The sequence below is a fragment of the Dermacentor albipictus genome, chromosome 4, assembly GCF_038994185.2.
Source record: "Dermacentor albipictus isolate Rhodes 1998 colony chromosome 4, USDA_Dalb.pri_finalv2, whole genome shotgun sequence".
NCBI lineage: Eukaryota > Metazoa > Arthropoda > Arachnida > Ixodida > Ixodidae > Dermacentor > Dermacentor albipictus.
In genome coordinates, this window is record NC_091824.1 from 38,038,202 (window position 1) to 38,051,035 (window position 12,834).

General features: G+C 45.3%; 1 protein-coding gene across 1 annotated transcript in view; it reads right to left on the minus strand.

Annotated features, from left to right (window-relative positions):
- Nucleotides 1-333: 333 nt before the first annotated feature.
- The window catches only part of LOC135916752 (protein maelstrom homolog), a 65,105-nt gene continuing 52,604 nt past the window's right edge, over nt 334-12,834 (minus strand). The window contains exons 13-14 of the mRNA XM_065450200.2: nt 9,240-9,482; nt 334-541 (exon numbers count right to left, since the gene is read on the minus strand). Of these exons, the coding sequence (XP_065306272.1) occupies nt 519-541; nt 9,240-9,482 (266 nt within the window). The 3' untranslated portion in view covers nt 334-518. The remainder of the gene's footprint in view (nt 542-9,239; nt 9,483-12,834) is intronic.

The window sequence follows — 12,834 nt, forward strand, 5'->3', positions numbered from 1 at the left end:
CGGAAGCATCTGAATGATGCATACTAATCTGCGCCGTTTCGAAACTGCATGAATACATGAGGATGCTGCACACAGGCAATAGCCAAAGTATTTTCTAAAGTTCCTGTGCGAGGCCCCTACCTGCGCAAGTCCCCTACCGTTGTCTTCCATGAGTGTTGCTGCACATGTAACACCTGTACAGCAGCACTGCCTTATGCTGCAATGACCATATTTTCTTAGGTGATACTAACCCAACAGAAGACAACTGGGAACTTGCGAGTTATCTGCCAGCCAGCCAGTGAACCAGTAAAATTAGGGTGTTTGAAAGCAGATGCAAAAGCACAAACCAAGACGTGAGGCATAAAAATGGTACATTTACTTCACACAACGAAACAGGTCAAGACTTCTGACATGAACAAAAACAAACAGGTACCCTAGAATTTTTAAAAGGAAATGTTGAAGACACCCTTTGTCCCGGTGTCACCTGCTGCATCACAGTTTTCTGGACGTAAGGCACATTGACGAGATTGTTGGAACATTCAGAAGGTGCCTCTTCCCATTCCTGGAAAATAGGACAAGCATAATATTGAAACCACCACTTCACCTCATTTTGCTTTACTAATTTACTTTCACAGTACAAAACGAGCGTTTTGCTGTAATAATTCCGCAAATCAAATTTGTAGCAGCGAAGACCGAGCCCACTGCTGAAACTAGTGGCACTTTAAAGGGACACTAAAGTGAAAAATGATTCCTTCTACATCAATAAATTACCGTTCTACAACACCAAAAACACCACTCTTACAACGATAAGACTTTTGGTAAGCTAGAAAAAGCGCAAGAATGAAATACGGGTGGCTACGCCTATTTAAGTTCCCACACCTGGGCACTGTGACGTCTTGGATTTTGATGGCATCTTCTGGGACCTACTAATTATATATAGCGGTACAGATTGACTACATTGTGTTCTATAGGAACCAAATATTAAACATGGCAAGTTTCGGGAACCTTTATTCAGCCAACGCAGCCCAAATGCGAAAACATACTTTGGAATCCCTGACGTCATGCTGACATACCAGCGCTGGGGTTTTGGCGCGAAATTCAAATACTGATACTCGTACCTTTATTTTCTCATCTAATAATCAAACTATTTTTTTGAAATGACTGCCTGCAGGTTTCTCAAACAATGTTTCATTAGTCTAACCTGACTTATTGTTTTGCTTTAATGTCCCCTTAAGAGTGTTAGCTCCATTCCGTATGTCCACTTCAATAAATTCAACTCAGTGGTGTCCTATTTTGCACTGCAAGATCCCCATGGACCAGCAATGCTGGGAACAAGCGAGTCTGTCAATGGGATCGCAGTGAGTCTGCAGTGCACTCAGCAAATGGAGTGAGATTGTCACATGAACACATTCACCTGATAATTTGCAGCTGTTTGATTACTGCATCGAGGTGTGCATTAAAAGACGTACTGGTAGCATCCAAAGCAAGTGTCGGCACTCACTGACATGTTTAGTGGCTGAAGCCACTAACGAGTGAATGCACACCGAAAGAGAGAACACTAAAGATTTATTGCTTTGGTTCCTTTCGGTTTTGCTGCTTATTATTTGATATTTAAGTTATGAGAGTGCCCTACCTGCAAACCTGCAAACTTTAGAATTAATAAAAGTTCTGGCCGAACCCATATCTCCCGGTGAATGTTGACATTATTACTGTTTTATCTGGCTCTGGCTGCCTCGTGTTTCCACGCACTAGGTTACTCAGCGACGGTGTAGCACAATCAATACTTGTTAAGGCAGATTTGTGTTAAGGCAGAATATGCTTTTTCTTTGCTTTTTATGCACTGATCTAACGGTTCTAAAAATAAAGAAATTGTGTTTAACAATATTTCAGCATGTTGAAGCACTATCAATAACAAAGCCCGAGATGATGCCCGTCAAAACGTCTATCAGTCAACCAAGTGGACGCAGACTGCCACACCCACTTATACATCTTGTAGATGCAAACCACCACTCCTTGCGAGGCGCAGCAAATGCAAGGCCGATGCAGCAAGCGTACATGTAGTTTGGCATCTAGGGGACTGTTGCTTATGCATGCAAGCAGCAGTGGGAGTCCAGAGTGGAAGATAATGACAGTCGCCATTAATGTGCTTAGCAATACACATCTGCGATGTGTATGGTGCGCGACATGGTGCGGTGGTCGGGACGGACAGAAGCAGATGACAAGGAGTGCGCGCGCCAAGGCGAATTCCGCGCTGGAGGAAAATGACGAGCCGAAGAGCATCCGGCACGTGAACGTGCGGTGCAAGAAAAGAAAACAAGAGTAAAATGCCAACCAATTAGGAAAGACCACGGGGCGTCAGGCAGCCAATTGGAAAATGACTAATCGGCCAGAGCGGAAGAAAAGGCGAGGCGCGCTGGCAGAAGGGGGGAGACGCTGGGAGAGTTCCAGGAAGCAACGCCAGGAGAAGGTCGGCCACTGAACCGGGAGTTGAAGACGGGCCGTCGGGCTCCGGACCCGAGCCACCAGGACTTCACCCGACCGAGACCTCCTGCCAACCCGTTCCTGGGCGTCGCCAGTCTACCCGAGCGTGCCGCCAGCTGCTACCCGAGGCCCGCAAGCTTCTGTGCCCATGGGCAGAACGAGAGCAGTCGGGCTACGGGCCCGAGTTCTACGCCCAGCTGCCCGGCCAGAACGCCCCCACCATCTACTCGTGCCGCCTAGCTGCCTGCCTCTATCTTGAAGCCAGAGCAAGGACGCTCTGGTCGCCCGGTCAACCATCCTATACCCCGACCTTTGGTGAGACCGGCGCAACTTCTTTCATCAACTTGTCGCCGCGTCTCCGCGTCGAGACTGTTATGCGTCCCTGCCGTCATGGCAAGCCCGGACACGCGCACTAGTTGACGTCATACTTGCCCCAAGTGTGGTTCTTACTGCCGTGATGTCTGTTTGAGTGTATTTTATGCTTTCTATTTCCTTCTATTTATTTTAAGCCTCTTTCTAGTTTCATTACAAGTTTGTGTGTGTTTTCAAAACCAACGGCTTTGTCATCAATTGTGTTCTCAGAGGCTCCGCCTAAGAGAATCACCAGAACCTTTGAGTACAAGAACCTTGCAGCACAGCATCACATTTATCTGCTGTGCCCCAGAAGTCTGCTAGATTCTGCTCAGCTGTACTAAGTGCACGTTGGCCAAACTGACCACTGCCACAAGCACCAGCAGCAGGAGCTCAAGAGCAACAGGACTCCACTTGGCTGCATACACCCCTCATACATAGCGAGTTTCAGCAGTGGCCAATACATTGTACAATGTATAGTATGTACAATACAATGTAGCAATGCTACATTGCTTTAATGCTAATCCCATTAACACAAACATTCATAGTGAGATGGGTTCCGACAGAAGTTTAAGCGATAGCTTGAAGGGTCCCATTACGTAGAAAATAGAGTGGTGGCAGCGTTTGTGCATTGACCGTGCGTTGGACATGAGCAAAAACTCCCGATGGAAGTAAAGGATAAAATTTCTTAAGAAGTCAAACAATGTTTGCATTGACGCCAAATTTCTCAGGGCAGCTCCTGTAACCATAGGACAGTAACCCTTTAATCCTATCACATTCGTCTCTAAAAAGCGAAGCGTAACCGTCTCCCAAGTTCCGTTTCACTTGCTGTGAGCTTGCCACCATTTTGTGGGATGCATACCCACTTTATTAACGATGATTTACTTTTAGATGCAGCGCACAAGCAGCAGGAAACTTGGAACAGCTGAGACCGGCAACATTGTTTTCAGACAAATGACTGCAGCGAACTTGCTGCTGCCGATTGTGCCAACACCAGGAATGTTTCTTAATGTAAACTTCCTATATTTGCACAATTCTAATGCACCTTCTTTTAATAAAAGGTGCGTTCAAATTTGCATGTGCATTACAATCGTAACTAATTCCACTGAAAATAAAAAAACGACACAGATTCTTACTAAAAAAAAGTTCAATGTAAGGTAGCTAGCCACACTGTCATCGAGTGGGTCGTCTGAAGAAGGCGACACTCGGAGACGTCACAAGGTGGCTCCATGTTGCGCGGAATGCCCTCCCGCAGATGGTGTGTACGCTAGCCTTCAAGAAGTGTGGCATTTCTAATGCATTAAATGGAACTAGAAATGACTTTCTGCGGTAAGTAGACAGCAAAAAGGAGGTGTCGTCGGGCTCCAATAGCGACTAGCCACTAAGATTCACCAGTGTGCGTGTCTGTATGTCTATATTATGTTCCATAAAATCGTTTCAACACAGTACGCATCAACTCAAGTTTCGTTACTTGATGTGCACGGTAGAATAGGCACCAAGTTCTTTTTTTTTTGTTATTTAGTCAGTAATATAAGTGCACGTTACAAGCGCTGGTGTGGTAGAATCGTGCAAATACGGTACTCACAGCAGGTACACCTATGGTACTACAAGGCATCTGCACTGCTACAGGAGGGCAAGCACAGGTACAATTAATTTATTTTTGCATACATTTCTTGAAATCCTGTACCAAAGGAAGTTCAAGACATTTTTGCAAACAGAATTTTATTTTTCGTTAAACTTGGTGCAACGTTTGTAAAATCTTAGATTGTGCTTAATTTGGTAAAATTCACTCAAAATTGAAGAAAGTTGGCAGATATGCAGCACATATATGTGATGCAGAGCGGCTCTTCACATGTCAGTGCAGAGACTCAGTCATTCCCTGGCTATGTGCCTGACTACATCACGCTTCCCAGCACTTCTCAAGATGTGAGAGTGGCCCAAAGGCCTACACTGGTGACTGAAGCAGCAGAGAATGTAAAACATACAATCTTAGCATAAAAAAAATGTAAACGAGGACAGATAGAAACAATGACAAGAGGAAAGCAGCTGCAAGGCTTCTTGCTTTGCATAGGTCCCACCAAAGATGTGACTCTACTCAACTATGCTGTAGGGGTGACAAGTCATTATGCACTGACATTCCTGAAGCAAGGCCGTAATTATAAATCGAAGACGAAAAGCAAGACTTTACTAACCACATTGAAAAACAGGTGGTGACAAAACAAACAACCTTGCCCAACGCTGCTTCACATTACATGAACATTGCAAAAAATCACATCTGCATGAGCAACGAACCCTCCACAACGGCGTGTCGTCCACCAAGAAGAAGTATATTATAGATTGGAAAATGTAGAGAGGTCGGCCGGATAATGGAGCATCTGGCCTGCTACTCTACTTAAGGGAAGGGGAAGAGGGGAAAAAAAGGGTCACATAGGGGATGATAATGGGAGGAACGAGGTGAAGGACACATTACACAACTGGTATCACAGGCGTGAGTCCAGGCCCGTGTCACCAACTCCACTGATGTTGTGAAAGGTTTGTCGCTCACACAGAGTCGATAGGCACAGCTCTGCCAACGGCGCTTGCGATCCAGCCCAAGCTTGTCAAAGAGCCCTTATTCTTGCCAACACAATTAACAATTACACACTTATATCAGGCATAATTAAATTATGCCTTCAAGAAGTGTGGCATTTCTAATGCATTAAATAGAACTAGAAATGACTTTCCGTGTTAAGTAGACAGCAAAAAAGGAGGTGTTGTCGGGCTCCAATAGCGACTAGCCACTAAGATTCACCAGTGTGCGTGTCTGTATGTCTATATTATGTTCCATAAAATCGTTTCAACACAGTATGCATCAACTCAAGTTTCGTTACTTGATGTGCACGGTAGAATAGGCACCAAGTTATTTTTTTTTGGTTATTTAGTCAGTAATATAAGTGCACGTTACAAGCGGTGGTGTGGTAGAATCGTGCAAATACGGTACTCACAGCAGGTACACCTCTGGTACTACAAGGCATCTGCACTGCTACAGGAGGGCAAGCACAGGTACAATTAATTTATTTTTGCATACATTTCTTGAAATCCTGTACCAAAGGAAGTTCAAGACATTTTTGCAAACAGAATTTTATTTTTCATTAAACTTGGTGCAACGTTTGTAAAATCTTAGATTGTGCTTAATTTGGTAAAATTCACTCAAAATTGAAGAAAGTTGGCAGATATGCAGCAAATATATGTGATGCAGAGCGGCTCTTCACATGTCGGTGCAGAGACTGAGTAATTCCCTGGCTATGTACCTGACTACATCACGCTTCCCAGCACTTCTCAAGATGTGAGAGTGGCCCAAAGGCCTACACTGGTGACTGAAGCAGTAGAGAATGTAAGCCATACAATCTTAGCATAAAAAAAATGTAAACGAGGACAGATAGCAGCAATGACAAGAGAAGAGCAGCTGCAAGGCTTCTTGCTTTGCATAGGTCCCACCAATGATGTGACTCTACTCAACTATGCTGTAGGGGTGACAAGTCATTATGCACTGACATTCCTGAAGCAAGGCCGTAATTATAAATCGAAGACGAAAAGCAAGAGATTACTAACCACATTGAAAAACAGGTGGTGACAAAACAAACAACCTTGCCCAATGCTGCTTCACATTACATGAACATTGAAAAAAATCCCATCTGCATGAGCAACGAACCCTTCACAACAGCGTGTCGTCCACCAACTCCACTGATATTGTGAAGGGTTTGTCGCTCACACAGAGTGGATAGGCACAGCTCTGCCAACGGCGCCTGCGATCCAGCCCAAGCTTGTCAAAGAGCTCTTATTCTTGCCAACACAATTAACAATTACACACTTATATCAGGCATAATTAAATACAATCTGTTTACTCAATGCCGCCGATGTGAAGAGCAAAAGTGCAAGCCAAGCGAGCCGCCTCGCTCAAACAATCGGTGTGCACTGTCCACCCGCGAAATTCCCGCACATCGCGGCTCCCAATCTCACCAGTGGCTTAGTATGAGGCGTTGCCTTGCAGAAAAGGTAAGCTTTCATGATCATTTTATTCAATTAGTAACTATTTCGTGTCAGAAGCAAATTGTAGCCATCTTTTATGACGACGTGAACAACAATGAAGGTGGGCACCTCAACCAAGTTGAACAACACTCAGAGTGGTGAGAAACCCTCCTGTTGTGCTGCCTCCGTAGAGGGAACGTAACAGAACATCACAAGCCAGCCGCACTGTCATTGACTGTGGCCAAAAGACGGTGCGGTTGTCAGCTTCTTGCCCAATTTGTTGAGACGCCACGTGTCTGATCCGGTGCTACATCACAGCAAAACACCTCAGATCCGACTGCAGTTCTGCCACATCAGACACTATTATCGGTCACCAAATTGTACAGTGTCTTTTGCTCTTGTTGCACGCCAGGCATCCAATCCAACACTACAGACCAGCAAAACGCCTCAGATCCAGCTGGTGTTCTGTTCTGGTGTGTCAGGCGCTGTATAGGACGCCTGATTGTAGTGTGTTTCCTACTTCAAGTGGCCGCAGAAAAAAATAATATCGGTGAAAATTTTAGCCTGTATTATGAATGCCGTTTCTAATTTTGTGTAAATACAGTAGAACCTCATTCATATGTTTTGGAAAAACCCGCGAGAAAAGCGTACTAGCCGGGAAAACATAAGATCCGAAGTAACTAAGGAAATTTTCTTGAAAGACAACTATCGCTGACATCTAAGTACTGTGACGCACAGCGTGGATTTTTACGGCACAAGACGTCGACGCATGTCGAGCTGGTGGTGCTGCGGCGGCCCGAGATGCGTTTTGTTGTTTTTCTATTCCGTGGTGTTTTAAGAGGGCGACGGGAAACCGAAGCGAAATCGAGCTGGTGGGTGCCACCGGATGCCGCTGAAGCAAGACTTGGTGCCCACATCGTGCCCCGTGCAGCAGGAAACGGCAGCGCGTTTGAATTATTGGCTACTAAAATCGGGCAGTACGCTACCAATGGCACTACACACCATGCACTGTAAGACAGATAAGTAAAGATGCTTATCGCAATAGGATTGACGACGATAGCTGTGAATGCAGTTTGCAATGACCTGGGCGGAGATTTCTTGCTGCCCGAATAAGAAGCTGTGCGCGTCGTTTTCACATGAGACCGGCAGCTATATACCGCTCTCGATTGTGCATGCCTCGCGCCTTTTGGTGTTCGCATGGGATCTAGCAGCTGGAAAACGTAGCATACAATTGCAGTTTGGTGACGTACTCAACATTGGTGCTGAAAAATTTTATTTTCCAGGAACGAATGAACCGGTAAAAATGAGCGTAACACTACTGGATCACTTTTGTGTTCTCAATTGTAAATATTGGTGCTGGGAAAACATACGTAACGGGAACATATCAACGAGGTTCTACCATATTTTAAAAAAAGTGTGCCTTCATTATGCGAGTAAATATAATATCACTATTTTGGATGCTTCAGATCAAACAGCAGTTATGAGCCGTTTTGAGGAGGAAGGTTGTTAGACTGGTATTTAAGTAATACTGCATTATTTATACAGTAAGCGAAGTTAGGTGCAGTTTGCCTGTGAATCAATGGAACTACTTCGTTTTTAGTTGAGTTCATGGTCATTAGTCATTTAAACGGGGAATGAGAATGTTACGGATGTTTTTACGGGTGAAATGGTCATTAAGATCCTTAACCCAGTAAACAATGACATCATCTGGATGCTGGAAGACATGTTGATGGGTAAGTCATTAATGTAGATGTAATGTAGCGCAGAAGTGTTGCGAGAAATGGTGCAATTATAATTCACGGAGGTTCAACATCCCGAGGACACATTCACATCAGCAATTGACAGAGGCTCCATGGCAAACTGTCACTGGCGCCAAGAAGCGGCTCACAGAAACCTATGTTCTAACCAGCTTGTGTGACCTGCCCGACGTTACACCAAAACGTCTTGCATTAGGCCCCGTTCATATCTGCCTGTACCAACATCTCCATGAAACAAGAGAGTCAGCATATACAGATTTTCTGCACCCTGCACTGCTAAATGAGCAGTTCTGTGACTATAATAGCGAGGCTGAATGGTCGCTTTTCGACCAAAGCAACCATACACGACCAACCTGTTTACGCGATCTTTGCAAGTCACTGTTGTGAATAAGCCCTAGGAAGGGTTGCATGGGCACCGTAGTGAAGATGGTAGAAACTAAAAGAAAAGCCGGCAATAGCTTACTGAAGGGATAAATCGATGAGCACAGCACGAAGAACAGCAACAGAGACACGGCTACAGAATTACAAAGCACAACTAGGAAGTCACTGATCGTGCTTTGTCTTTCTATACCTGTGCCCTGTGACTGCCTCTCCAATTCAGAGTGCTTAAAACTCCAACCAACCAGCCCCATTTATTACTCAGCCCACACAGAACCAACCTACCTTTTCCAACAGAGTCATCAGGAGACGATGGCTTTCGGATCTTGATGTAAGCTGGCTCAGTGCGGGGCTGCCTTGGCATTCGGAAAGTGGAGCTACTCCCCGGGCTCTGTGTTCCACTTATATTTTGCATTGGCAACCCCCGACCGATGCCTTGCAGGACTGACGAGGTGTCGACAAACTGGGCTGCTAGCCGCGATGGAGCTGCTCCTACCTTAGGTTTGGCACCACTTGACACACTGCACTCTGCAAAGATTTCATTAGTTCACTTAATCATTTATTCATAGCATTACGAGATACATTTTAAGTAGCTACGGAGATGTTCGCCTGGTAAAATACCCAACATAAGATGCTCAATATATGAACATTATGACTTATAGCTGGGCTAGTTGGTTAGGTTCCATTATGTGAAAGACAAGAAATGAGGACAGGAATTAAGAGAAGCAAACACAAGCGCTGAGCATTATTGTAGTCTATGACTGATCTTCCGAACACCCAAATTTTTTGGGCATGCCCAATAATTCAGACGCCTTCGCGACACCTCCACATACTCCATAGAGTCAATGTATCATCATCATAAGCAGCAGCAGCAGCCTATTTTATGTTCACTGCAGGACGAAAGCCTCTCCCTGCGATCTCCAATTACCCCTGTCCTGTGCCAACCGATTTCTTAATTTCATCACCCCACCTAGTCTTCTGCCATTCTCGACTACGCTTCCCTTCTCCTAGCACCCTTTCTGTAACCCTAATGGGCCACCGGTTATCTAACCTACAGATTACATGACCTGCCCAGCTCCATCTTTTTCTCTTACTGTCAATTAGAATATTGGCTATCCCCATTTGCTCTCTGATCCACACCGCTCTCTCCTGCGTTAACATTATGCCTAACATTCTTCATTCCATCGCTCTTTGCATGGTCCTTAACTTTTCTCGAGCTTCTCAGTCTCTAAGTTTCTGCCATATGTGTGTTAGCACTGGTAGAATGCACTGATTGTACACGTTCCTTTTCAATTATAACGGTAAGCTTCCAGTCAGGATCTGGCAATGTCTGCCCTATGCACTCCAACCTATTTTTATTCTGTAAATTTACTCCTCATGATCAGGGTCCCCTGTGTGTACTTGACCTAACTACAGTCGCTGACTTCCAAAAATTCGGACATGCTCGATTATTCGGTCTGCTTCGCTGCACCGCCATTCTCCCCATAGACCATAATGTATAACAACTGCCGAAAGCTCGGACACCTTGCAACCTGTCGTCTGATTTTTCGAACACTCCTTGAGCCAACTCGATCGAAAGCACCATGCACCGACTCTGACTGGTGCCTGGTTCGCCTTGCTGAATGCCATTTTTGTTTTGAACGAAGCCTCCTTGCTGCCTCACAAAGTGGCGCTACTGCAAATCGCCGCTCATCATCATCATTTCTGCGTGTTTCGTGGCTACAGCAGTTCCGGTCTCAGCTTAGTAAGCCATGTCAAGACAATCTGGCAGCTGATTTGTTTGTTTCTTTATGCACGACGCTGCGAGTAGGTCACATTATTCATTTGTGTGACTGGTATCAGCATGATGGCGTGGTGATGTTTACTTTGTGTGCTGTGTCGAGGTTGCAGTGATGCAACGTGGTATATGAAAACATCGCGTCAAGTGTCTAATGGCACCGACAGTACCCGCGCAGACTGCACTGGGGAATGCCGGCAAGCGGGTCCCGGGAGGCCTAGGATTGGTCACCTTCTGATGTGCACCCTACTGACGCCGAAAGTGTTCTGCCGAGACCTGTGCAGTGGTTCCAGACACCGTCTCATTTGACAGCTTCACAGGTGCTCACACTGCTGTACTGACATGCTCAGAACTCGACGACGGCGAGATCATTCATCAGGTTTCTGCTGCTCCGCCGGACTATGACTCCGAGTAGGGAGATGACGCACCATGTGCTATGCTGCCATCGCATCCGGAGTGTGCACAAGCAGTGACCATGCTTTCAGCCACCTATAGTGACCGTACGACCCTCTCTGAGATCCAGGATTATCTGATTGCGCGTAAACGGAACAGCGTGCAACGGCGCATTCACGATTTCTTCAAGCCTACTGCCGAGTCCGAATAAGTGTGTGGAAATAAAGGATTTCATTTTTTTCTTAATCTGCTTTTTCGAACTCTTGTTTATTCGGACATTTCCGCTGTCCCCGTGAGGTCCGTGAGTCCCCGTGAGGTCGGCGACTGCAAACGTAATCCTTCACAGACTCTGGAGGCTGACTGGCAATCCTGAATTCTTGTTCCCTTTAGAAGGATCGACATTTGGGCGAGTTGGTACTGGTTGAACACTTTGAAGGGGCAGCGCAAAAAGACGATGACAGAAGACAGGAACACACAGGACAGCGCTGAACTCACAACTAACTTTATTCGAAGGCATACATAAGTGTACATAAGTGCGTGTACATAAGTGTGTGTATGCCTTCGAATAAAGTTAGTTGTGAGTTCAGCGCTGACCTGTGTGTTCCTGCCTTCTGTCATCGGCTTTTCGCGCTGCCCCTTTATGATGTTCTTGTTCCCTACCCCAAGCAATGATCATTATCATTGTTTTCTGCATATTATTCAACCCCACTCTTACACTCTCTCTGCTAAGGACCTCAATCATTTGTTGTAATTCATCCCCAGCGTTGCTGAACAGGACAATGTCATCTGCAAATGGAAGGTTGCTAAGGTTTTCACCATTGCTCCTCACTCCTAAGTCTTCCCAGTGTAAGCCCGCAGTGAATAGCATTGGAGAGATTGTGTCTCCTTGTCTGACCCCTTTCTTTATACCTATCTTACTACTTTTCTTGTGGAGAATTAAGGTAGCTGTGGAATCTCTGCAGATATTTTCCAAGATATTTACATAAGCATCCTGTACTCCTTGATTATGTAATGCCTCTATGACTGCTGGTATCTCAACTGAATCAAATGCCTTTTCGTAATCTATGAAAGCCGTACAGAGAGCCATACAGAGAGGCTGATTGTACTCTGCGGATTTCTTAATACATGATTAATGACATGGACGCAATCCATTGTAGAGTATGCCTTCCTGAAGGCAGCCTGTTCCCTTGGTTGACTGAAGTCCAGTGTTGTTCTTATTCTATTGTAGATTATCTTGAATATTTTATATAATACTGGGAGTAAGCTAATGAGATTGTTATTTTTCAATTCTTTAATGTCCCCCTTTTTATGGATTAATATAATGTTGGCATTCTTCCAGTTGTCTGGGACAACTGGAAGAATGCCAGCTCAAATTGAGGTAATTCTAGACCTTACTAATCTATGATCACTGCACTTTACCCTACCTAACACTTCTACATCCTGCACTGTGCTGGGATTGGCAGAAAGTATGAAAACAATTTCAATCAATGACTTTCTTCCATGACCGCAGGTCCAAAACAGCATTAATCGAAGCCACCACTGCTACCATTTTGATTATCTCGCCACCTCGTACCAGCGCTCTCGTACGCAGATCTGCTGGCAGCTGTAGCCACCACTGCGGCAACGCTAGGCCACTACCCAGCTTCCTGCTGTTCGGTGCCGTGTTTTTCATTTAAACAATTCGCCTCTGTTAGCAATGTCGACTCCGCC